We start from the raw sequence: 27,652 nt of genomic DNA on the forward strand, positions 1-27,652 counted from the left end.
CTGTCACCAGATTTTGCAACCCCTATCTGCTATTGCAGCAGATCAGCGCTGCAATGTAGATTACAGTAACGTTTTGATTTTTAAAAAACGAGCATTTTTGGCCAAGTTATGACCATTTTTGTAGTTATGCAAATGAGGCTTGCAAAAGTACAACTGGGCGTGTTGAAAAATAAAAGTACAACTGGGCGTGTATTATGTGCGTACATCGGGGCGTGTTTACTACTTTTACTAGCTGGGCTTTCTGACGAGAAGTATCATCCCCTTGGTCATAACTTGGCCAAAAATGCTCGTTTTTAAAAAATAAAAACGTTACTGTAATCTACATTGCAGCGCCTATCTGCTGCAATAGCAGATAGGGGCTGCAAAATCTGGTGACAGCCTCTTTAAATGCTACTGTCAATAGCGACCGCGGCATTTATAGTGGCTTTCCCATGAAGGACATTGTCAAGCCCCCACTCACTATGGGTCGAAACGTTGCCTGTCGTTTGTGGATGTCTTGACAATAAAAACCACTTTGAAGATTTGAAGACGTGTGCTGTTGTCCGACTACTTCTTTTGAAATTTACATCATGCCGGAGTAGGTTTGCCTGGCTTGACGGCGTGCACCGCACCAGATTCGGGATTAGTGCTGCTTCAAAAATCCTTTTTCTCTTGATATTCACAGGATATATCATAAATGTCAGATGCGGGTCCCACCTCTGCGACATGCATCTATCTCTAGAGCGGGGACCCCTAAACCACGTTTTATCTTACCCGGCTCCGCTGTCTTCCGTCCGCTTCACTTCCGGTTTACATGGTCGAGTTACGCAAACAGCATATCTCGCTGAGCTACGCAGTTTACGTAACTCCCATACAACTGAATAGTAGTTGCGGAAACCGCTTAGCATGCTGCGTCTGTAACTGCCATTCACTACTATGGGAGTTACGGAAACTGCGTAGCTCAGCTAGTTACGCTGTTTCCTTAACTCATCCATGTATTGTACCAGCGATCTAATGATTGCTGGTTCAAGTCCCCTAGGGGAACTAATAAAATGTGTAAAAAAAAAAATAAAAATTTAAATTTTTCAGGAGTGTAAAAAATGTTTAAAAGTTAAAAAAAAAAACAGAACGCTTTTCCCATTTCTCCCCAAGCACAATGTAAAAATAAAAAAAATTGATATCGCTGCGTCCGTAAAAGTCTGAAACTATTACAATATAGCATTATTTGGCTCGCACAGTGAACGGCGTAAAAAAAAAAAAATTAAAACCCCAGAATCGTTGTCTTTTGGTCACCATAGTTCTAAAAAGAATGAAATAAAAAAATCGTATGTACCAGAACAGTGGTGCTAATAAAAACTATAGCTCGTCCCTCAAAAAATAAGGCCTCACACCGCTCAAACGATGGAAAAATATAAGTTATGGCTCTCAGAATGTGGTGAAACTGAACAAATTTATTTTTTAACCAATAGTTTTTTCTTTGTAAAATATGACATTTTTCCCTGTTTTCTGTTGTCTAAAACTTTGGTGCGTCTTATAGTCTGAAAAATACGGTAATTAATGCCGGCTGGAAGAGACACACGAGCCACACAGAGTTGGTGTTCGTCTACACCAGAAATATCTTTATTGAAGTCAATCCAAGAGTAGGCGTTGACCTTATATTCACACACATACGTTTCTTTCACGTATTGTATTGATACATGTTCAACAGGATTAGACGTGTTTTTTTATCTTTAGTTTTGTAGTCTATATTAGAATGCAAAGGTCATTGGGTCAATTAAAATGTCTTGAGACTTTTAGGAACTAAAACTGGACCCCCATTCTCTCTACAAGATGCACCGTTTTACAGCTGTTTAGCCTTTCTAAAAAAACTTATGACCGCAATTGGTGTTCACGAGTTAACATTCTCTTTGACGTCAGGTAGACTTCTCCCTACTCCTGTCCTAGTCTAAGTGGCTGCTCACAGCAACTATTCTTTGATCTCTTCCATTAACTACCTTCTAGAAAAGTACAAATCAGCTTGACGTAAGAGGCGTATTGACTTGTCAGACTTACTATGACTAGCACACGGGAAAACTCAACATACAAAATGAAAGAATATCCCAGCAATTCCTCCCTTAACCTGTTCCCGCACCACTATGTTCAATTGCATCGTGGTGGGCAGGTGATGTTTCGAGCGGACATGAGCTGTGTTTTACAGCGGACACCCGGAACGAACTGCCAGGAATGCCGATCGCACGGTTCCTGGCTGTTTAACCCCTTAGATGCTGCGATCAAGCACGATTGCAGCATCTAAGACGTTAGAAACAGGGGGGCGTCCCCTCTGACAGCTCATCGCCCCCCCCCCTCCCGCAAGTCTATCGGAGTGGGGGGGCTTCCTTTCTTCATCGCCTGTTAAGCCGTGTCTCTGGCAGGGCTGAACAGAAGCCTGTAAAAATGCCATTATACTGCAATACATTAGTATTGCAGTGTATTGTAACAGCCCCTAAGGGCACTAATAAAATGTGTTTAAAAGAAAAAAATAAATATGTTCAGAATAAACCCCTTTTCCCATATTTTTTTAATTTTTTTTTTTATTTCCTCTAAAGTAATGTAAAACAAACAAAATTAGGATCGCCGTGTATGTAAAAGTTCAAACCATTACAGCATGCCGTTTTTACCGTATGGTTAAAGCCGTAAATACGAAACAGGAATCCCTCTGCTGTCTTAGCGTGCGTTCCATGGTGGAATGCACGCGTATGTCACTTCTGGAGTGTCGTACTTCTGATTGCGGACGCCGTTCGTGTCATGGTGGCACCCTACCAGTGTATGCATGGCATGGACTGCGGTTGCAGAGGAGGAGCTTGCTACCGATTGGTAGTCCTCATCACGCTAGTCCCGGTGATCCAGGATAAAGGTCACCTGGACAAGAGGCCTCATTCTCTCAGGACTATTTGACATGGTGCAGGCAAGATAGGAGTGATAGAGTCTGAGAAACCTGCCTCCAAACCCCGTGTGATGGAGCCCTAGCGTGTTTCCCAACCCAGTAAGTATTCTGGTTATGGGAATATTTGTATAGGGATTCGTTTCTTAACCATTTCCCTCATTTTTTCAGTGTGATACATCTAGGAAGCCTAAGAGAAAACCCCTATCTCATAAATGTGCCATATGTCACAAAACTATCTAATAACAAAAAAGCCCTCAGGGAGGAGCAACCATCGTTTATGGAAGAGAATAAGGGAATGGTCAAGCAGGAGATCCAATCTTCTTTGGCCGCCTTCTCTCAGGTGTGAGAGGGGACTGAGAGGGAAAATATGCCTGGGAAAGGGAAAATTGTGGAAGAGGAGGATTCGGGGTCTGAAGGAGGTAGTTACCTTCCCTCTCTATCGGGTGATATCCCGGAGGAAGGGGAACTGCCGGGACCCTCTGCTTCCCAAAAAGATAAGTATTACTTTTCAAATGATCATATGCAAGAACTTCTAAATTCAGTAAGAAGCACTATGGGGGTAGAAGAGATAGAGGCTCGTACAATCCAGGACTAAATGTTTGCTGGACTACGGGCAATAAAGAAACTGTTTTCCCATCCATGAGCATCTTCAAGGACTCATTGAAGGTTAATGGAAGTTTCCAGAAAAACATGTTTCTTGGCGAGCGGAATTCAGATAGGTTTCCACTGGATGAAGACACATTGAAATGGATAGAAGTGCCAAAAATTGACATCCAGGTTGCTAAAGTGGGAAAAAGACTATCCTACCCTTTGAAGATTCTTCACAATTAAAAGGACCCCCCCAGATCGAAAGACTGACAGCATATCGAAAAAGTCATGGGAAGCTTCTACTGCCCTATTAAAAGTAAATCTAAGGTCAACCTGTGTCGCAAGATCCATCTAAAGATGGTTAGATCAGTTAGACTTTCACCTAAGGGAAGGGACCCCTAGAGAGGACATAATTACTTACATTCCGTTATTCGCTAAAGCAACAGGGTTTCTAGCTGATGTGTCAGCTGAATCCACTAGGGTCGCTTCTAGAGCAGGGGTGCTTTCTAATACAACTAGAAGAGCCCTCTGGCTAAAAATCTGGACAGGGGACCCTCTATCAAAAAACAACTGTGACTTCCCCTTCCAAGGGGAATATGTTTGGTCTGCAACTAGATGACGTTTTGGAGAAAGCTTCCGATAAAAGGAAGACCCTTCCGGAACCTAAAGTTCCAAAGGAAAAGCAGTCCTTTTGTCCCTTTCGTGGTCAGTCACAAAATGATAGAGGGAAAGGCGAAACTGGTAGATGGAGCTATCCGTAAGGTGGAAAAGGTAGAAATATCTTCCTTAAAGGAACAGTGTCATGGCAAATAATTTTTTTATATGTTAAAGATGTTAGTGCTTTAATAAAAACGTTTTTATTCATTTGTGTGTTTGTGTTTTACTTTTTCTTATTTTTACACTTTTTCTTCCCTATGGGGGCTGCCATTTTTTGTTCCATTTCTGTGTGTGTCGATTAACGACACACACAGACATGGAATACGGCAGCCACAGTCCCATAGGGACTGCGAACGGCTCCCGTCCCATTGACTGCCGTGTACGGCGTCTGTGTGGGAACTGCGCATGCGCCGCTCCCACACAGTCCTATTCGAAATTGGCGCCGTCCGGCGCCATTTTCCTGTGGACCGGAAGTCGCGGCCGGACAGTAATATTACTACTTCCGGTCGCGGCTTCCGGACTTGTGCACATGGAACAGCGGCAGCAAAGGGAGCGGACGGGCCGGAGGGAGCCGCGGCGGCAGGAGCAGGTAAGAGATTTCAATGTATGTTCGTGTTTGTGTGTGTTTACTACTGTATGTAAACCTACTACGCTGTGTGTTAGCTCAAAAAATGGCGACACACAGTGTAGGAGGTTACACCGTTCAAACCCCTCGTTTATCCCGGCACTAGCCAGGATAAAGGAGGGGGGGATGCTGAGAGCTCATTAGAGCGAGAGCTTTTAACCCAATGTTGCAATGCTGCAATTTTGGGAAATAGCTCCATCTAGTGACCAAAAATGGGTAGTATTATAAATTAGAAATAATTTATAATATTTCCTGACTCGTGAAAAAAATAAAAAAAATTTGAACAATGTTTAATCACCCACACACTAAATGTTTAATTAAAAAAAAAAAAACATGTTTTTCGGGCAACACCATGCCTTTAACCAAAGTAAACCATACCAGGATAAACAATGTGTCAGTCTGTTATTTTCTTGGGCAGAGCCTCGGCTATTATCACGTTCAGCTCTCCACCTCATAGTTTCTTCCAACATCCAAGCAGATTTCCTAAGTCGGAAAGACTTCGATAAAGCAGAGTGGTGCCTAAAACAGGAAGTCGATCTCCACATAACCCAAAAATGGTGATCTCCAGAAGTGGATTTATTTGCAAACCAGAAAAACTCAAAAGCTATTTTTATTTTCCCCTAAATCCAAGGGAAAAGAGTTTAATTGGAAATTCCAACTTACTTATGCTTTTCCTCAGATTCCCTTAATACCAAAGACCTTACAAAAGATCAGGCTAGGGAAAACAGAGGTGATCTTAATTGCCCGGCTCTGGCCAAAATGGGCTTGGTTTGAACCATTAAACAGTCTCAAACTAGCAGAACCATGGATACTTCCAATATGCCAGGATCTCCTACACCAGGGACCAACTATATACAGATCCTCAAAAGCTTCAACTAGCAGCCTGGCTTCTGAAGCCACTATCCTAAAATCAGGAGGTTTGTCTGAATCCGTAATAAATACTCTACAAAAGAGTAGAAAAGAAGTGACCAATGCAATCTATAATAAAATTTGGAAGAAATTTATTTCCTGGTGTGGGAATGAAAAACCAAATATTCTTTCTCCCAACATTTCAAAAATTCTGGACTTCCTACAAGCAGGTATTGAGAAGGGTTTAAAACCAAGTACGCTAAAAGTACAGATCTTTGCACTAATTCATATTTCGATCAGGATCTTTCTTCCCACAGATGGATCAAAAGATTTTTCGTAGGAGCCTACAGGCTATCTTTAACCCTTTTAATGACCAGACTATTTTTTTTTTTTTTTACGTTTTTCCATTGTTTCATTCCAAGAGCTATATCTTTTTTATTTTTGTGTCAACATAGCTGTATAAGGTCTTGTTTTTTGCAGAACAAGTTGTATTTTTTAATAGCACAATTATGGGGTACATATTTGTTGTTTAACTTTTTTTTGGTGGGGGGGGGAATAGAAAAAAAACCCAGAAATTTCGCCACTCTTTCTTTACGTCCTAAATCTACGCCGTTTACCGTGTGGTATAAATAACACTAACTTTATTCAGCGGGTTGTTACGATTGCAACGATACCAAATTTGTATAGATTTTGTATTTCTTACTACTTTTACACAGTAAAAACTTTTTGTTTTTTCAAAATTATTTGTTTTTGTGTCTCCATATTTGAGGAGCCATAACTTTTTTTAATTTTTCCGCCGATGCTGCTGTGAGGGCTTTTTTTTTTCTTTTTGCGGGATGACTTGTAGTTTTTATTGGTACCATTTTGGAGTAGATGACTTTTTTTGATCACTTTTTTTTTTAAGGCAGGATTCACAGAAAACAGCAATTTTTCCATTGTTTTTTTTATTTTTTATGGCGTTCACCTTGCGGGTTAAATAATGTAATAGCTTTATAGTCGGGGTTGTTACAGGCGCGGCGATACCAAATATGTGTAACTTTTTTTTACTTTTATTTTGTTGTTTTTTTAATAATAAAGCGTTTTGTAAGTGGGTTTTTCATTATTTTTTTTCACATTGTTTGTTTTTTATTAACTTTTGTTAAACTTTTTTTTACTAGTCCTACTAGGGGACTTTAATATGCGATCCTCCGATCGCTTTTATGATACACTGCAATACTTTTGTATTGCATTGTATTACTGCCTGTCCGTTTAGAACGGATAGGCATCTGCTAGGCCATGCCTCTGGCATGGCCTAGCAGGCATTTACTAAAGACAGACCTGGGGGCCTTTATTAGGCCCCCGGCTGCCATCGAAGACACAGACACTCGGCGATCTTATCGTCTGGATGAGAGGGAGCTCCCTCCCTCTCTCCAAAACAACTCTGATGCGGCACTCCGTATTGAGCGCCTCATCTGAGGTGTTAAACAGGTGCAATCGATACGGATATCGATCTCACCCGTTCGAGCAGGGATGCTCTCAGCTACCTCTGGTAGAGCAGGGAGCCGTTAAATCTCCTTGCTCTCAGCTGTTTATTCTGATGCAGCGCCGTGAAAAGGTGTATGCATCAGAATAAAGCCCATTAGTGGCCGCCACGAAAACGCGTATTGGCGTTCACTAACTGGTTAAAGAAGATTTTAGTTCCCACCAGGGACCTAAATATTGAGTTAAAGAGGCTCGGTCACCCAAGAGTCCGGATTGTGAATAGATATCGCGTCCCGGCTGGAGGTGATGTCTATTCACTCTGAAGACGCTTCAGGAAAGTTAATGTGTGAGTAAGTGACAGCACATTGTGATCTCGCAGGATCACGATGTGCTGAGTACATGAATGGAGAGAAGTGTGTGACGCTGATTGATCAGCGTCATACACTTCTCTTCACAACGCCCACTTGGTCAAAAGCTAAAAAATGCCCAGTTGGGCATTAAAGTCATTGGCATAAATCTAAAATAGGTCATAACTTGGTCAAAATTGATAGTTTTTCTAAATAAAAACCACTGCTGTTATCTACATTACAGCGCTGAACACATTATGTAGGAGATAGGGCACTTATAATGTGGTGACAAAGCTGCAAATGGACTAACTTTACCTCCATTTCAACCTCCTAATGAAATTAGGAAACTATCTTGGGAAAACAGCTCTTCTAGTGGCCATTACTGTGGCATGCAAAGTAGCAGAAATTCAAGCCCTTTCCATAAGAAAACCATATCTGAAAATTATGGAAGACAGAATCATTTTTCGTCCAGACCCCATCTTTCTACCAAAAGGACATTGTATTTCCAGCTTTCTGTCAAAATCCTAAAAATAAAAAGGAAGAGAAGTTCCACTCATTAGATGTACGCAAAGCTGTACTAAAATACCTAGAATTGACAGATTCTTGGAGGACAGATCAAAATCTTTGTCCAGTACTGTGGGTCAAATAAAGGCAAAAATTCTTCCAAAACTATTGCAAATTGGATTAAGAAAGCAATCATAGAAACGTATTAGATTCCCAATCTTAACACCACCAGAGAAATGTCTGTATCTTAGGCAGAAAGAGGGTGATGCTGCCTTGGACCAGATCTGCAAAGCAGCTACTTGGTCTTCCGTCCATACATTCAATAACCACTACAGACTTAAAGGGAACCTGTCACCAGCATTTCACCTATTGAACTTTACTTATCCCTCACTGGCCGCTGCTATCAAAAGTTCATTACCGTTATCCCCTCTCCTAAACTCCTCCTCCGACTGTAAATAACGATCTGCAAACATTTTGCACTTTTTATCGTAATAATCCAGTGTCCCGTTGTGCGCACACACCAGAGGAGGACATCCATGCACAAGCGCAGGATTTTGTGTGCTGGGGGAAGGCGAGGAGCTGTCAATCAGAAGTAAGGAGGCGGGGTAAACTCGGAAACACTTGAGGAATGAAGATATGACTCTTATGCTCCTTTGCATACAGTGCAGGAACACTAAAAAACCGAATAGTAAACTTAAGTAGCCGAACTAGAAGATAATTATAGGTTATACCGAAATGATTTTTCACCCACTACCACCAGGTATTGCTGGTTTAATAGGTGAAATGCTGGTGACAGGTTCCCTTTAATTTGGTTCTGTTGAAGATCCTTCCTTTAGCAGGAAGGTTCTTCATGCCATAGTCCCCTGCGCCCCCTAATAAGTTTTTATTTGCTTACTCTCCTGTGGTGCTGTCATAGATGGTAAGTGAGAAAATAGAATTAGGCTTACCGGTAATTCGGCTTCTATGAAACCCAGAATGACCGCACCCCGAGTCCACCCCCCCTGTATTTTTTCATCAATGTGATTATGAAAGAATAAGTATGTTGAATCACTATGCAATATGTTAATTTGAAATACACTGAGGGAGGTGTGGAGGGACTTTTTAACCTCTTGTGGTGGTTCCTGTCCCAATTACAGGTGGAGCCCTTACCTCCTGTGGAACTGTCATGGAGGGTTTCATAGAATTAGACTTATTGATAATTCAGTTTCTATTTTTTCTGCTACTGAAGATCGCATGCCAGTACCTTTTATTCTATATGAGAGGGGCTACCACAAAGGTGACCCTGCGTGCACCCTATAGATGTCAGATGGTGTATATCTAGTACCCTTAATGGTATAAACCAACCCCATGGCAATTTATAAGGGTGCTGTGGCGTTTAATCGGGGACTCCTTACAATCTATACTCCTCAGTAGTTCTCTTTGGGAGTTATTTCTTCCTCCAGTTAAGCTTTTAACTAGGCCTTGCTCTAGTTCCTGCTGGTTTCATTTTTGATTGGCGTGCACTGAGGGCCTCACTGATTTTAGTCCCCAGCTTTCTATAGGACTAGGCTGCAATGTCCTTGGTGGTTTCCCCGCCTACTTTGGGTCATGTGTGTCATCCCACCCCATTACCTACTTTGCGATCTGTTGAGGGGAAAGGTCCTTGTGTTCATTTTTACAAGATTTCTCTTGGGCGATCTCTTTAACGCAGGCTTTCACCTGCGTGGTGTCACTTCAGCTGCGCCATAGCTGTGGTCATTTCTATTTAAGAGATTCTGTTAAGACCTGCTCCAGCCTGCCTGCTTCCTAGGATATTCAGCGTCCTGTTTTCGGGACACCGCACCAGGGGTCTGTGTTTTTTTTTTTGTTTTTTTTTCTTCCCTCCCCCTCAGGGGTCTTCCTTCTACTGACACTCATCTAACTAGTGTAGTGATCCTCACTCCCAGTATGTCTTACTCCCAGGAGGATTCCTGCTGACAACTGGCCCCCAGGGCATTAGTGACCTAAGGCAAAATTCCTATATGGTCAGCCTTCTCCACTATTCTCAGTGTCTACACCACAGGGCACCCCACGATACTGAGCCCTCCAAGAATGTGGTCCCCCTGACTGCGCTTTGCCCTTTACGCAGGCCTTAAGGGACCTTTCGAGACTATGGCTCAGTCTGGAATACCTCCGATCCCCGATATTGGCTTGATCAATGCTTCTCACGAGTCATACAGTCACATAAGAGACCCAGGAGCTTATGGTGCAGGTCCCGGTCTCCTAGTACTTCACCAGCATCCCCTGTTAGGACCAGTCCCAGGAAAGCTTCCTCTCTGAAGGATCAGTCTCTCTCCTCTGGGGAATCCTTTGACCTAGAACAAAACACTAAAATGGCAGCCGCTATGCAGGAATTGTTTTGTGTGGTCAGGGACACCTTAACTGTGAAGAATGACTGACTCCCACTTTCCAGAGTGGTGTCTTTCTGCTGTCACCAGTGCCAACCTCTGTTGGCTAAAATCCTGGGAGGTGGACCCTGCTTATAAGAAGTCTCTTACTAATCTTCCTTTTACTGGATGCAGACTCCTTGGTAACAGTCTGGATAAACTTCTCTCTCTTAGGCCACTTGCGGCTAGAATTTCCTCTTGACGCCAACAGCCTTCCCAACAATCTCAAAAGTTTTATTCCTTTCACAACTTCCCCTCTGAGGTTGGAAAGGCGGACCAGCAATCCCACAGAAATAGGACTACCAAGTCTAAACCCTCTTGAGAGACACCTTGTAGACCCTAGAAACTCTCAACTCGCAAGACAACTTCTGCCTGAAGGCGTGTCTATATTTGAGAATTCTCTTCAGTGGGGGGGGGCTTCTTTCCTACCAGGCAATATGGGGGGCTCATGTGGGACAATGCCTGGGTTTAGGATGTGGTGTCATATAAGACCAGTCTCTTCTTTGTCTACTCCACCTTGGGGCCCAAAGGGCACTTCTGATTTTTTTTCCTGACGGTTTTGCTCTTTTCTACAGATCCGCCCCTTTCCACAATAGGAATGGTTCCAAGGATTCTACTTGGTTTACTTTTTTTAGTTTCTTGAACCTGAAGAAGAAGTTTAAATGCTTTGTACATGCTCAAAAGTCCCGGAACTCAGTGGTGGCCTCATTGGAACAAGGCGAGTACCTCTTCTCCATTACCATCAGAGATGCCTATCACCACATACCTATTGCAAGGGCCCCCCAGCGTCTCCTTCACTTTGCTTTGCTGTAATAGTTTGGACTTTGTGGCGAGTCCCTTTAGGGAATTTGAACCAGCGAACTAATGTATCTGTGTATAGTAATTTTTACAGGCTCCTGTTGGGCCCCCTTGGCAGCCATGACAAAAATTGGCACCCCCGCGATCTAACGACTTAGATGCCGCAGTCACTATTGACTGTGAAATCTAAGTGATTAATTTACCCGGATCAGAGTTCTTCCTGTTGCTGGGGTACGTGTAAGATGTCAGCTGTAATACGCAGCTGACACCTGCAACCTATGGAGCGGGAGCAGACCGTGAGCCCACTCCATGCGTTAACCCCAGCACCAGGATGTCCAGTGTCGTCCAGATGTGTCCAGAGGTTAAAGTAGCTCTAAATCAAAGCTTTGTGAAGTTTGTAGTTACCATGTGTCACCAGGTCTTCGTGAGGTTTCATATTCCTTTTTAAAATTCAGTTATTTACATCTGCTGAAAGATGGGAATATTTCATGAAAAATTGGCTACTGGCTGATATCACAGAAAAATGTGTGTCTTATGACTATTGCTTAACTTAATAAATAAATATTTTCTTTGTTCTTTTCTTAAAGGACCCTCCAATCTCCCAAAAAAATTGACTATACTCTAGAAATGTATAGTCAACTTACCTGCTCCCTCGGTCCCGAATGATCAGGCCTTTGTTTCTGCATTCCGGTCAACCATTTTCCACTCTCTAATCTGACCGCCGCAGTTACAGAATTCGCTATGAAAAGCTTCTTAAAGTCTGACACATCCCCTCCACCTCTATCCGATAGACCAGCACGGATGACGTCATCCGTACTGGTCCATCGAAAATCAGGGGGTGGGGAGGTGTCTCTGACTTACAAAGAAGCTCTCTATTGCGAAGTCTGAGACTGTGACTGCCATCTATGGCACCGGAATGGAGACAGGAACGTTCAGGGCAGCATGTAATTTGATTATACATTTCCAATGTATAGTCAAATATCTTTTTATTCTTTGGACTGGAGGGTCGCTTTAATGCTTTGAATTCTATTTTACCGAATGTTAATTTAAATCTGCTGTATTTTGTAGGTGTTGATCTTGAAAATGAATCGCCTCTTGCAAGAGAGCAAGCTGCAATCCTTGGAAAAAACACAGGTAACAAAGACTCAGACGTGCTTAACCGCAACTTTAATCTTTGGTTGCTATGAGGAACTGCACTTTTTACCTCATACACTTTTTTCCTCTGACGTTGATGGCTCTCCCCACAATGAAATTAAAGTAAATCAGAGTACTGAAGTTTTCTGTATAGCATTCAGTGTATTGTGATGAACAGAGCAGCAATTACGGACTGTACTGAAGCTCTTCTCCATACTCCTGGAAACTTCTGAACTTGGCTACACGTTGAATACACTTTTTTTAGTTTATGTACACATTGCTCCTTTTTTTTTTTTTTTTTTTTTTTTTTTTTTTTTTAAAAAACAAAAACTGTACCCCAGCTTCACAAGTTATTAAATGTATGTAATAAATATAGATAATTTTAATTATCCAATAAAACCCATCAAATAATTGCTCCTTCATAATGTTCATTTTTGTCTTTTGGGGGGCCCTGGGGATCAACAGCCACTTACTATTATCTCCCCTGGTCTCTGCGGGAGGGACTGTACTATATAACTTTCTGGAGACTGGTAAAATCTGCGTTTTCTCCGTTAATAGACTCATATTTGTTTCACCTCTTTTATAAAGCCCACACCCTACTGTACTGACTAGACACAAAGGAAGTGTGCGTCCCTTATATGGCAGCCCCCAGGGAAGGTTTTATGAGTTAAAAATTTATCTACAATGTTGGAAAAAAAAACGGATTATTTATCATCCGTGTACTTAAAGAGGCTCTGTCACCAGATTTTGCAACCCCTATCTGCTATTGCAGCAGATAGGCGCTGCAATGGAGATTACAGTAACGTTTTTATTTTTAAAAAACGAGCATTTTTGGCCAAGTTATGACCATTTTTGTATTTATGCAAATGAGGCTTGCAAAAGTCCAAGTGGGTGTGTTTAACAGTAAAAGTCCAAGTGGGCGTGTATTATGTGCGTACATCGGGGCGTTTTTACTACTTTTACTAGCTGGACGTTCTGACAATGAAGTATCATCCACTTCTCTTCAGAACGCCCAGCTTCTGGCAGAGCACGCTGTGACGTCACTCACAGGTCCTGCATCGTGTCGGACGAGCGAGGACACATCGGCACCAGAGGCTTCAGTTGATTCTGCAGCAGCATCGGCGTTAGCAGGTAAGTCGATGTAGCTACTTACCTGCAAACACTGATGGTGCTGCAGAATCAACTGTAGCCTCTGGTGCCGATGTGTCCTCGCTCGTCCGACACGATGCAGGACCTGTGAGTGACGTCACAGCGTGCTCTGCCAGAAGCTGGGCGTTCTGAAGAGAAGTGGATGATACTTCTCGTCAGAACGCCCAGCTAGTAAGAGTAGTAAAAACGCCCCGATGTACGCACATAATAAACGCCCACTTGGACTTTTATTTTTAAACACACCCACTTGGACTTTTGCAAGCCTCATTTGCATAACTACAAAAATGGTCATAACTTGGCCAAAAATGCTCGTTTTTTAAAAATAAAAACGTTACTGTAATCTACATTGCAGCGCCTATCTGCTGCAATAGCAGATAGGGGTTGCAAAATCTGGTGACAGAGCCTTTTTAAATATAATGAATCTAAAATGAAATACATGACACAATCTCTTAAAGGGGTTGGCCAGTCATGGGGCGGTTTTTCCTACTCATGACCTCTCCACAGTTTGAAAGTGTAGTTCCTATTTAAATAAAAATGTATAGAAATTAAACGCTACTGTATATGTACCAAAAAGACACTTAAGTATAAAGTACAACTCATCCTGCAAAGAACAAAGCCTCATATAGCTATACCTAACAAAAAAATTAAGTTATGAATTTTTGTAAAGCAGAGGGAACAAAAAAACAAATTCTGATCCTCCTAGGCTAAATTTTGATTCACATTTCATTATGTAATTTATTTATTTTTTCAATGCAGTTGCATGCCAGACACAGTTATCATTACCAGTTGACTTCAATATTGAAAAAGTTCTAGGTAAGTAAACCATAAATGAGATCTGTGCTAAAAGAGTAAATTAACTTTCAGAAAACTTCTGATATGTCTCTTTGACATATCAAAAGTTTTGATCGGTAGGGGTCTGGGTGCTGAGACCCACACCATTGATTAAACGAAGTGACAGAAATGCTCAGTTGAGTGCTCTGCACCTGCGGCTTTGTTTGGCTCTCCTCGTCATAGATATTCTAAGTGAGCCCTGTATATGATCAAAAGAAAACCCGTTTAAGACTTCACCTGAATTACTTTAATGTTGGACAAACATTTAAGAGGATCTGTCACTTCTCATGATTTGTCTATTTTAGTAAATACATGAATTCCCCATGAAATAACAATTCTGGGCCATATTATCTTTGAACTCTGCGTTGTGCCATTCCTCTGTTATTTCTCCTAGTATTTTATGAATAAATTGACAACTGGTGTTACCGGATGGGGGTGGGTCACTACACAGATCATCAATGTCCAATCAGTGCTTTGAAAAGTGTAATGGTAATGCGGGAGGGCGATAGAATGTCAGAGGGGGCCGTCTCCCTCTTTCTAACGGCTTAGATGCTGCGGTTGTTATTGACCTGCAGCATCTAAGGGGTTAAACGAGTGGAATCCAACTCGTTCTATAGAGTGGCCCATGAACCCGCTCGATACTCTTCCACGGTGTGTGTGTGTGTGTGTGTGTGTGTGTGTGTGTGTGTGTTGATATAAAAGTCGGGAAGGGATTAGCAGAAGATTTAGGCATCACTAGGGGGAGCCTCTGAGTTTACTAAAGACAGATTAATTACGGACTTCAATAGGAGCTCCCACTTATGGTCACTACAGACAGACAGATTAAAAAACAAAAAAATAAAGCCTTGAGACTTCTCAGTTTAATGCACTGCATTGTGTTAACTACTTTTCATTTTGTTAAAGGTGAATATTTTCGGTCCGAGGAAAATGCAGATCAGTCCCAGGAAAACTTGAGCTCCTCATCTCTACGAAGAAAATTATTCTTGGATGGACAGTGCAATGGATCAGTGTGTTCATCACCAAGCTCTGCTCCACCAGGATCATTTGAAGTCCCACCAGCCTCATTGGGTGTTCTCTGCTCGATTGATCTTTCTCCTGTCCGTTGTAGAAGCCCTATGCAGACACCCAGTTCGGTAATGATCTGTGTTATATCAATTTTTTACTTTATTTCACATATGTATTAAAGAGGCTCTGTCACCAGATTATAAGTTCCCTACCTCCTACATAATCTGATCGGCGCTGTAATGTAGATAACAGCAGTGGTTTTTATTTTGAAAAACAATAAATTTTGATCAAGTGATGAGCAATTTTAGATTTATGCTAATGAGTTTCTTAATGACCAACTGGGCGTTGTGCAGAGGAGTGTATGAGGCTGACCAGCGTCATAGACTCATTATTGTTCTAGTCCATTGTTACAGTGTGATTGTGCAGTGAAAGAAGCTAGGTTTGAACAATGAGAAGTGTAAGACACTGATTGGTCAGCGTCATACACTCCTCTGCACAACGCCCAGTTGGTAAAAAGTAACACTCCCAGTTGTCTATTAAGAAACTAATTAGCATAAATCTAAAATTGACTGTCCTCTACATTACAGCGCCGATCAGATTATGTAGGAGATATGGAATTTATAATCTGGTGACAGAGCCTCTTTAAGAAGTGAATGTCAACAGGGCCCTTATTGCATTTTAATACAACTATCACATCTAAGTTCATAACATATCTTAGGCGTGATCGATTACAGGTGGATCCTGTGTGTCTGAGACATGCAGGACCCACTCTCGCTGAACCTGTCAGGTCTGCGGACCTGACAGGAACAGGACTCCAGTCTAGATACAGTTGTTCTGTATGTAGAATACAGAACAGTTGTATCAAAAAAAAAAAAAAATGACATTTTTAATAAAGTCAAATCAAGAAGTTAGACAAAACACACTGACCTGTTTATTTTTCTTTTTTTAAAAAGCCCTCAACGGTGTACATAGACTTTGAAGCATTGTATGCTGCCATAATGCCCTGTATATAGTAGGGGTGTATATAGTAAGGGAGTTGCTAATATATCCCCCTTTAATTTAAGTTGTGTATATATCCGGCTGCTTGACCCCTGGAAGTGTAGTTCTCATAGAAGTAAAGACTAACTCCATCCAATTCATGGGGTCATTGGGCATAGGTTCTGTCCATTTCTCATAGTCCTGCTTAGATTCAGTTATTGGATCTTGGTAGAACATTTCTTGGTATCTATTTTTTTTTTTTTTTTTTTTTAAATCTTTAATTATGTTGTAATCCTGTTCGATGGACTCAGAATTTCTCTGCCTGTTTCTACTTGACAAAAGGGTCAGTTTTCTTCAAGCCCAATCCAAGGTGGGCGAAGAGCATATAGCCTGGGCAGTACGGCAAGTCCTATGTTCTTTGAAAGATCGCCTATGAGTGATGCGTCGCCAGCATTCTCCCCCATATCTTCTGTACTGGGAAAAACTCCAATGGCAGGTGAGATGGTGTCTTGCTCATTATAGTTGTTTTTGCCAATTCAGGAACTTTTGCTTACAATATGTTTTGTTGACTGGATTTTTAATTGAGGGCTTTTTTTTTTTTTTTTTTGTCCCCCGTCATTTTAATTTTTCCAGACATAACTTTGAATGTTACATATCAAACCAATCTGTAACGTAGTGCAGAGTATAATCAGGTATTGAAGAATTCAGTCTAGTTCAGAGTGGCCTAGATTAGTGGACTACTAATCCGCTAAATCATTCTTAAAGAGAATAAGAATGTCTGCTTTTACTCAGAAACCCATCAAATTATTAGCATCTATCCCTCTATCATATACTTCTCCCATATGGACAGCTTAAAGGGAACCTGTCACCAGCATTTCACCTATTGAGCTTTACATATCCCTCACTGGCCGCAGCTATAAAAAGTTAATTGCCGTTATCCCCTCATCTAAACTCTTCCTCCGACTGTAAATAACGGTCTGCAAACATTTTGCGCCTTTTATCGTAATAATTCGGTGTCATTTTGTGCGCACACACCAGAAGAGGACATCAATGCACAAGCGTGGGACTTTGTGTGCTGTGGGGAGGCGAGGAGCTGTCAATCAAAAGTAAGGAGGCGAGTAAACTCAGAAAGACTTGAGGGATGAAGATTTGACTCTTTTCAAACGAAGATATAACTCTTATGCTCATTAGCATGCGGTGTGGGAACACTAAAATAATTAATATTAAAGCTACAGAGCCGACTAAGAAGATAATTATAGGTTATATAGAAATTAAAAAATGTAAATATGTATTTATTAAACACATAGAACAGACCAATATTTTAAAAGTATACATAAGGACAAGACTCAAGTAAGAAAAATGGAGCAAAAAAGTATTTTGAGTTGCTGATTTGTATGTTTCAGTGTTATAGGCTAGAGTAAGTGATTACACAGGTATATATTTGAACCTAAAGATAGGTTCCCTGTTCCTAGTTGTTAAACCCCATAGGCATCTAGGCTTCTATAGTAAAGACAGGGGAAGAGGAATAGGGATAAAGTGTCAGTGCATTAATGTATATTTAGGTAGCCCTTGCCTTACCCATAACCGTAGCAAGAGGTGATTCAATATTTGCTCCTCCACGTGGACTCAAACGCGCGTTTCGCTTCCGGTGCTTCCTCAGGGGGTGTGTCATTGGGTACTGTATGTAGTAACCATTCTTTAGACTGCATAGAGGTTCATGCATAATGGAAGCTTTGCTGAATATGACCAAGAAGCAGCCTGAAGAGACTCTACCTCAGCCTGACTCCCCACTTCCAGCCTTGCTGTAAAGAGGGGGGGCTGTATGGGGTGATATACCCCACTGTATGCCTATATAGTGAAATACATTGTAGCCTGCCATAAGCTTTATAGACTGGAGTCTTACTGATGTATATCCTAAGGTGATGTCGACCGCCCCTTAGCGATGATGCTGGATGCACACACCTCATTTACTCATGTTTTTTTTTGTGCTTCTTCCCAGAAACGCTGCAACCAAATGAAACTCTAAATTCTATAGTAAAATATGAGCCTACATGCACAACTGTTTTTGGTTGGTAGCGTTTTTGGGGTTGGTGTAATTTTTTTTTATTTTAAACTCCGCATATTTCTGGTTGTCAAATTGGCAGTGATGCAGGAGTAGATCTTAAATGTGATGCTAAACATCACCTAAAGAAAAACCTTATACGCTTTCTAATGCCTCAGCCAGAGTGGCATATGAATGTTTGTCCCTAGAAGACGTGGCACCTGTAGAATTGCTTTCCAGTCCCATCATTCACTTCCATAAAAATCATGGCAGACAATGAACCGTAGCATCAGTATGAAGAATTAAAAATAAGACTCCGTATCGCTTTTTATTTGCAAGAGAAAGCTACCGTAGTTAATTTTCCTTAGTCTGTTAATAAATGTCCTGTATTTACAGAACAGAAGAAACTGTCCTTCCCTTCACCAGAGACTCCTTCTGCATCAAAGTCCATGGTAAACTCATGTACCACAATTCCTTTAATCGAAGGCTGTTCTCCCATCAAAAGTGTATTTCTAATTAAGGCGAAGTCCTGCAGAGAGAGCGCAAAATATCGGATACCGTTAACTATTGAACATTTGGAGGAGGAGGAGAAGGAAAACTCTCCACCTGCACGCCTGTCCTTACCTGAAGACCGTATTGTATTACAGCTACATAACATGGACACTTTCTCTCCTGACGCTCACATAATGGACTCTGTGAATAGCATATCCCCAAAGCCATACACCCAAAAGGCAACAGTGGAGCCTACAGATGAATTGAAAGACAATGATACTGTGGAAATGGTGGATCCTGTGGAGATTGAAGACGATCAGATCTGGGTTAAGGATGCAGCAGGCAATGATAACACCCCAATGACCAGTTTCATGACTGGTAACACATTTAATGTTGAGACGTGCCACATGTGCATGTCTCCTTTAGCAGAGAGCAGTGTGATTCCCTGTGACAACAGCAGCATCCAGGTAATTCATCTAAATCCACTTGATGACTGTGCTGAAGGTTGGAATGTAGTCTGACATTTCTTAGGAGTTTGCAAAGTTTAACTGGTCATGCTCAGATCCGTATTAAATAGTCCAAATATACTTGATAAGTTTACAGAACACTGCTACTTTAATACAAAGGACCGTTCTCAGCTGCCGCCTGTTGCTGGGGGTGAGGGGGGTTGTTCTGTATGCTGTGTATACTTAAACAGCAGTCCTGTATAGTTCATCCTCCTGGTAATGGCAATAGGCAGCTGTAAGTTTTACATGTTGGAGGGGCATAGAGTTCTTGGTGGTTTGTATTAAAGAGTCCGAGCCAGAAACGTATCGGTTACGTTAGGAATATGAACAAAATAATTTGGTGCCGGTTTCTTAGAAAAAAAATAGTAATGGTTGTTGAACTTATAAGAGCGACTAGAATTGTTATGGTAGGCTTATTGGAATAAATCACCAACTGTAAAAGATTATTTCTGTCCGTACTAGAAGTTACTGGTCAGACATCAGCCATGCTGAACAGGAACAGAGCGCAGGCAGGAACTGATACTTTTCAAACCAGTTAGAATGTGGATTACCCAAAAACAATGCTGAGACAGGTCAGAGAACAGACCAGAAGTTTTGTCATGAGGAGATGAGCAGAGGAGCTGCAGATCTGACTTGTAAAGTACTGATAACTTTGAGATGCCAAAAGTCACGCAGTATGCAGGATACACGTATAGGCAGATTATATCAATACAGGCTATGCAGAACAACCTTGATAAAGTGCACTGTGTGAGCATTAATGGAAGTGTAAAGAAAGGGTTGTGCGGAGTAACCAAAAAGTGCTTGGTGCAATCAATAGAACTCATGCATAGACCTGAATGTACAGGACATAGGGCAATTATTAGTGTCACATTCATACAACTAAGCAAAAAGGTGTCTATGAAGCGATCACATATATCGCTTGACGCAATCAAAGGTATATGTACATAATGAGTACAAGTAGGATGAAGCATACAGACCAAGAGGGCTACCACCTTTCCAACGCGCGCCTCGCTGTTGCTTTTTTTTGTTTTTGGATAATACACGTGGAGCTGCAATGACAGTCATTTTGACGGCCTCTCCGCTTTGTAAAACTAGGTTGTTACTAGATCTAAATGAATAAGTTAGGATGAGTTACGGTCTTACATTTCCTTGAAAATATAACATTTAGGTCATGCTAGAGGTTCTAACTTTATTTGACCATTCTATACTGCACTGTTAGATTTGCTTATTGTGAGACCGTACACATAGACTACAATCTTTGTTCTTATTGTTTTGTCCTAACGTCCCGATGTGTTTTATTAATGTAAAGGTGGACAGTGGTTACACAACACAAACGTGTGGATCCAGTATGATGGATGGAATTGGCACAGATGGAGTTTACAAGGAAAACGATGCACAGATTTTTGAAAATCCAAATGGGTCTCGGCATTTAAAAGCAAAGGTAATTGTGTGTGTGTGTGTGGTGTCTTACCTTAAGAAGTAGGCTTGCTTTCATAATGCCATACATCCATTGTTTAACTTTTCTGAGTATAAGCTAAGAAATGTGCACAAGTTTGTAAAATGCATATATCCACTGTAGGTGCTTCATGTTAGATACAGATATGGAAAGTCATGTGGCATGTTAGGTATGTCAAGAGAATTGAATTTGATTTCTAAATTATTTTACTAAATGATTTACAAACTGGCATTATTGGTAATTCACTTTTATTGCACATATATATATATGTAACGTATGGCATGTTAAAGTCCTCAGTCCGCTTCACGTGGGCACTATTCGAGTTGACCAGGGAACAAGCGTTTTGCTCAGTGACTTGAGGCTCTGACTCGAGCATTAAAGAGGTTGGGGTTGGCCAGGAATATATTTTATTACTATTTTAACTTAATGTGACATGTACAATTAACTTTCTAATATAATGTCTGTTTATATGTGGCCACGTTATTTACTTCTAATTAGCGGTCATGTGACCGCACACAGAGTACATTTTTCATTTCCTGTGACGTTCCGTGTCTTTGCTCAGCCAGCACTTCCGTCTGAGCAGAGGCACGGCGCGTGATCAACTACATTTATAGGCAGTGGGCGGGCGGATGTTTCATGAGCTCTTCAGAGCTCCGCCTTTGGTCCCACTGCCTGTAAACCTAGTTGATGACGCGCCGTTCTTCAGCTCTGCCGGAAGTGCTGGCTGATCAAAGACACAGAACTTCGTCTCTAAAAGTGCATGCCACCTCCTTCTCTCTTGGAGTTCCCGCACTGCCTGCCTGTCTCCTCTTTCCTTGTACACACCCCCCTCATCCTCTCTCATCACCCACGCCCCTCCTCCTTTCAGATTCCGCTTCTGCATTATATACCCGTCAAATGCACTTTGTTATGCCTCAATGGTGTATATACAGTGATTACAGGGGTTACATAAATACATGGATGATGGGGGTTATATAAATACAGAGATGATGGGTTCATCATCCCTGTGTATAACCCCCCCCCCCCCCCCCCCACTCCCCTGTGTGATAATTACTGGGTGTGTGACAGGGAGCTGGGTGACTGTAATTAGAGCAGGGAATGACCTGTGAATATAGAGGGGCGTGGCAGTATGCAAATAGCTGAGATGCTGTGGAGGAAGGGGGGGTGTAAGCGGTCTCTTCAGATGCAGCAAGGGATCATGGGTATGGTGGGTTACAAGACCGGAATTAGCCAGGACCAGAAGCAAGGGATGTAAACAAACAGAGCAGCAGTGACGATTGAGATGAAACAAACTGGTTAGTAGGGGGTTTTAGGGAAGGCAAACCAAGGCTGGGGGACACTTTTTAGAAATATATTTTATTTTTTTTCCTGACCAACCCCTTTTAACTTTATTTCCAGGGGGGGTTCATTCACAGAGGATATGTGATGTACTAATTGTGCCCGCTATGTTCTAGATTGAATAGAGCTCTAATTGCAGAATTATTTTTCTGTTATACTTATTGTGCTTTTTTTTTTTTTATGTTTTTTCTCCATTTAAGGACTTTTCGACATTTGATGTTAAAGGACATAGACTACTAGAACCAGAGTCTCCAGAATGTGACCGACATCTTCATAAAACTCATAAAACACATCCTGCACTTCATTCTGGGATTTGGAAGCTCAGCAGTGACCGAATATATAACCGGATAAATAAGAATGGTATGTCGACAGTACTACCCTGTGACACTGACTCAGAGTAATGCAGAAGTACAATCCTACTAATTTCTTTCCTTTCTTCCTCTTTAGTACGTCTCCAGAGTCCACAGCAGACCATCGATGGAAAACCTGGGTCACATTAGTAGCAATACCTGTGGTTCTGACAAGAAGAATGGTTAATGTTACTGGATTCTTTGTATATTGAACCTCCAAATGTGAAGAGGTGGTTTGTAACCACTCATTTAAAGCCTTATTTATTAAAGCATGTCCTCCATTTTATTTTTCTTCTATGTTGACTGGTAAAAGCCACAGATTTAGGTAATGAGGTTAAAGTTCTACAGCTGTATATCTTTTATATTGTTCTAGTGCAATCATTTACCTTCTATTTATAAAACACTAGACCCTACTTTTACTTCTGAGCTTCCTAGGAGAAGGCAATAAATGGTTGAGAATTGCTAAACTGACGCATTTCACAATACCTGTAAACAGTGGATGCCCATAATTTATCTAATTTTATTAGCTGTTCAGTTCATTAAAATGCTTTAGACATAAGGGGGTTTTACACTGGCCAATGATCGGGCAGAGTTCATAGAACGCTAGTTCCCGATAATTGCCCTGTGTCATTCACCTGCTGATAGTATCGTTTTTAAAAAAGCGGAAGTATTATCGTTGTCGGCAGTACATCTCCCTGTATAAACAGGGATACATGCTGCCGACATAATAAAGTATGGAGACAAGCTATCGGATTAACGACTGCTCGTCCCCATACATAGCGCCTTGTGACAGGAGCAAACGAGCACCGATCAACGAACTGTCTCTTTGATCGGCGCATGTTGCAGCGGACAAAATTGGCCAGTATAATAGAGCCATAATGGGCAGGGTAACACATACTGGTGCCTGTTAGAGGATACTAATGTCCAGCTTCTGTAGAAATAAGCCCTTGCTCTTGGATATCTGATCACGGACAGCCTTGTCTAGATTAAATGTAAGTGCTAGCACGGAGTATTATGTCTTTTGTTCTGTTCTGCCTCTCTATAGTGCTAGGATCATTGAAGGTTTTTATACTGTTACAAATTCATGTGCTGGTCCACCATAAACCATAATTACATTCCCAAAATAGTCTGTACTTGCCTGTTAAACTCTAGACAATGAAGAGTACAAATTGTGGGCATAACTTCACATCAGGAGGACACATTGATCCTCATTCATAAAAAACTGTACTGACTAAACCTGTTATGGAACAATGCAAGTTGTGATGTGATATTTCCATGTAATCAGTTATAATTTGGAGGGGTTCAGGTGCCTCACTAGTTCTCTGCCGAAAAGCTAGGATGTAACGTGCGTATCTGACGATCCGCTACTTGCTGGGCATCAGCAATTTTGTACCGCTCTAGTGATCTAGTTTTCAATCAACCAATTCTAGGCATTGCAAAGTGTGCAATATTTCTGTTTCCATCATTTTTTTAAAAATAGTAATGTTTTATCTGTGTTTACAGGCAGGTCGTTGGAAGTGTGTTTTGTTTTTTTTTTTGTTTTTTGTTTTTTTTTTGTTCCAGCTCTAATAAAGATACTTGAAAGAATTGTACATTATGTAATGCTGCCAAAAATGTGGGAATTATGGAATATAAATGCTGCTGTATTATGTAAAAATGGTATTAGTGATTGATTTTTTTTTTTTTTTAAATTCTCATACACTTAAAGGGAGTTTCAGGGTTTTATAGTGGTAAACTGCAACTCAGAAAAAAAAAAATCTATACTTCTCCAGATCTGTGCTCCTTCGTCCAGCATGGCCTCCAGGGATGATGACTCCTGCAGCCAATCCCAGGTTGCAGGATGTTAGAGGGACTCGTCGCCGGAAGTATGGGTTTTTAGTTTTTTTCGCAGCTGACATTCTAGCCGAAAAACTGCATCACATTTTTTGTGCGGTTTTTCGGCCTGAATTCCATGCGGGAACCAGGGCGATATGCTGTGTACTTTTTACACAGCGTATCCGCCCTGTGTGAACATTCCTGAAATCTCCTTTTATACAATGGTTTCTGTAGAATATAAAAATTGTAAATCTTTAAGATTGACTTTATATTGCTGCTCATTTTAAGGAGGGGCCTTACATTGATGTACATTTTGTTTTAGGAATCATTGTAAACCATGTCTGATAATCAATAAAAAAAAAGATTTTTTTTAATTTTCAATTGCTGTTTTTTATATTTTATTTAATGTTAATAGTTTTTTGGGCAAGGCCACATGTAGGGGCCATAACACACTTTTGGTACATTTGTGTAGTTAAGTTGTTTGTTCTCTGTATGAGCGTTTTATATACATCAAAACATAATAATAATAAAAAAAATTAAAAAATGATCTGATTAAAAAAAAAATATATATATATAATTGGGGACACTGCACTATGGGTATTGGCCCTCGCCACTAGGAGGCTGACGGGTAGGAAAAAGTGTTTGCTCTGCCTAGACAGGTCATACCCTCTCCATAGACACTGAGCTAATCTGTTTTAGCCTAGTGTCCATAGGAGGCAGACAAACTTTGGTTTTTTTTTTTCTTGGTTTTTTTTCTCTCCCGTTTTAGGTTCATGGTGGATTGACAGCCTAGTCAACCCCCTAAGGGTACCATGAAATCTGGCAGTCGGCTGCACTGCGCTTTCCACTGAGGGTATGTTCACACGTAGTCAACAAAAACGTCTGAAAATCCAGAGCTGTTTTCAAGGGAAAACAGACCCTGCTTTTCAGATGTTTTCTTACCAACTCGCATTTTTCGCGGCGTTTTTTACGTCCGTTTTTGGAGCTGTTTTCATTGGAGTCTATGAGAAAACAGCTCCAAAAACGTCCAAAGAAGTGTCCTGCACTTCTTTTGACGAGGCTGTATTTTTACGCGTCGTCGTTTGACAGCTGTCAAACGACGACGCGTAAATAACAGGTCGTCTGCACAGAACGTCGGCAAACCCATTCAAATGAATGGGCAGATGTTTGCTGACGTAGCCCTATTTTCAGACGTAAAACGAGGCATAATACGCCTCGTATACGTCTGAAATTTGGCCGTGTGAACATACCCTGAGATAACCTAACTCCCCCTTCCCACTTTTCTGCAGCTGGCATGATGGTGCACCCTGGGGTCCCTTAGCCTCCTTTTTTTTTTTTTTTCCTAAGGGGGGTGTGTGTGTGTTTTTTGTGTGTGTGTTCGAGCACTTAGACCCCCACCGATCGCTAAAGCGAAGCGCTCGGCAAGCGCTGAGCCGCTTGGTTTCTGATCGGCTTTTTTTGTAAAGCCAATGTAGTGGCTTACTGGCCCATGGACTTTTCTATTGAGTCCGCACAACGCTACATCGGCTTTCTGAGAAAAGCCGATCAGACATGTCAGGTTTGTTGAACGTTAAGTTACCCTGTAATCCCAGCCTGCAAATCGGCGTTACTGTACGTCCTTTTTAGCGGTGTGTTCCCGCAAATGGGTGTACAGTAACGCCCTGAGGATGAAGCAGGCACAGGAGCTGTGCGCGCTTTATCTTCAGCGGGTGGGTATGAGGGTATGTTCACACGCAAACTCAACAACGTCTGAAAATACGCGTTTATCACCCGAAAATAGGCCGTGTGAACATGCCTTGACTGTCAGTTGTAAAATGACCGTTACAATACACTGCACTACATAAGACTACTGGAGATCAGAAGAGCAGATCTTAAAGTCCCCTAGTAAGTAAAAGTTTTATGTAATAAAAATAATAATCGCCCGGTTTCCCTGATCAAGCCCTTTATAATTAGAAAAAAACCCTACATAATAGGTATCGCTGTGTTCATAGCGGCCTGCCCTATAAAAATACCATATTTATCCCAGAACACCGTAAAAAAAAAAATACAATAAAAAAACACTGGCAGAATTTCCTCTTTTGGTCACTTTTCCAAATAAAAAGTCGCAAGTACCCCAACATGGTACCAATAAAAACTACGGTTTGTAACTCAAACAAGCCCTAACACACAACTCCGTTGACAAAAAAAAAATTAAGATATGGTGACACTAAAACATCTATTTTTTTTTAAAAAGCGTTTTTTTTATTGTGTAGAACATGTAAAAACTATATAAATGTCGTATTGCCATAATACTATCGAACCGCAGAATAAAGTAAACCTGTTTATACTGCACAGAGAATGCCGTTAATAATTTAGAAATTCTCACTGTTTTGTTTTTTGAGCTCCTCTCCCAAAAAATTGAATAAAAACTGATCAAATTATCGCATGTACCCCACAATGATACTAATAAAAACCGCAGCTCGTCCCATGAAAATCAAGCACTCACACAGCTCGTCAACGGAAAAATTAAAAGTTATGACACTTGGAACGCAATAATGCAAAACGACGGCCCAGACTAATTTATATGTGCAGCAGTTCTTCACTTAAAACCCCACGTCCTCATTTGGTAGACCCTGTAAATGCAGCGGAAACGATGACATTTTGGTGTCTGTGCTACACATGGGGCTAGTGAAGAAGTCAAAGATTAGGCAATGCTGGAGTGCGGATATTTTGTACAATACCACGGACACCCTTTAGAAGTGCGACTCCTGCACCCAATAATCTGGCCTGTGCATAAAGGATTGGTTCAAAGCGTATGTCACTATCCATGGAGAATTAATTTTATTATTCATTTACCCCATTATTACATAATCCTTTTATGACCTGATGCACTCCGTCCAGCTTACATATACCCTGATGTACTCTGCACAGCTTACATATGCCCCCACGTTACAAACTGAAACTCCAGTAAAACATTAAGGCTTCATGCCCACTTCAGTCTTTTTCTTCAGGGTGCTAGCCGTTTTTCAGACGGCTAGCACCCTGACCCATTCATTTCAATGGGGCCATGCACACTTCAGTTTTTTTGTCGGTCCCGTTGCTCCGTTCCGACAAAAGTAGAGCATGTCCTACTTTGGTCCGAGATTCCGTGACCGTAAGGCCCATGCAAGTCAATGGGGCCATCAAAAAAAACAAGGCACATGGAAGGCGTCCGTGTGTAACAGAGCCGTTGCCTAGCAAAAGGTCATACGTACCCCGGCCGTTGTCTTGGTGACGCGTCCCTCTTCTGACATCCAGTCCGACCTCCCTGGATGAAGCGGCAGTCCATGTGACCGCTGCAGCGGTCACATGGTCCAAAACGTCATCTCAGGAGGCCGGACTTGAGGAAGAAGCAGGGAGTTCTGGGTAAGTAGTAACTTTTTTGTTGCAGGTTTTTTTTTTT

The 27,652-nt window shown here is 41.4% G+C and overlaps 1 protein-coding gene across 5 annotated transcripts in view; it reads left to right on the forward strand.

Moving 5' to 3' along the window:
- The window catches only part of BORA (BORA aurora kinase A activator), a 45,141-nt gene extending 20,536 nt beyond the window's left edge, over nt 1–24,605 (forward strand). For all 5 annotated transcript variants that reach the window (XM_075852326.1, XM_075852327.1, XM_075852325.1 and 2 more), the window contains exons 6-13: nt 12,205–12,270; nt 14,176–14,232; nt 15,154–15,383; nt 16,576–16,729; nt 18,671–19,233; nt 20,582–20,713; nt 22,267–22,426; nt 22,514–24,605. In XM_075852326.1, the coding sequence (XP_075708441.1) occupies nt 12,205–12,270; nt 14,176–14,232; nt 15,154–15,383; nt 16,576–16,729; nt 18,671–19,233; nt 20,582–20,713; nt 22,267–22,426; nt 22,514–22,566 (1,415 nt within the window). In that variant the 3' untranslated portion in view covers nt 22,567–24,605. The remainder of the gene's footprint in view (nt 1–12,204; nt 12,271–14,175; nt 14,233–15,153; nt 15,384–16,575; nt 16,730–18,670; nt 19,234–20,581; nt 20,714–22,266; nt 22,427–22,513) is intronic.
- The last annotated feature ends 3,047 nt before the right edge of the window (nt 24,606–27,652 follow it).

The sequence above is a fragment of the Rhinoderma darwinii genome, chromosome 2, assembly GCF_050947455.1.
Source record: "Rhinoderma darwinii isolate aRhiDar2 chromosome 2, aRhiDar2.hap1, whole genome shotgun sequence".
NCBI lineage: Eukaryota > Metazoa > Chordata > Amphibia > Anura > Rhinodermatidae > Rhinoderma > Rhinoderma darwinii.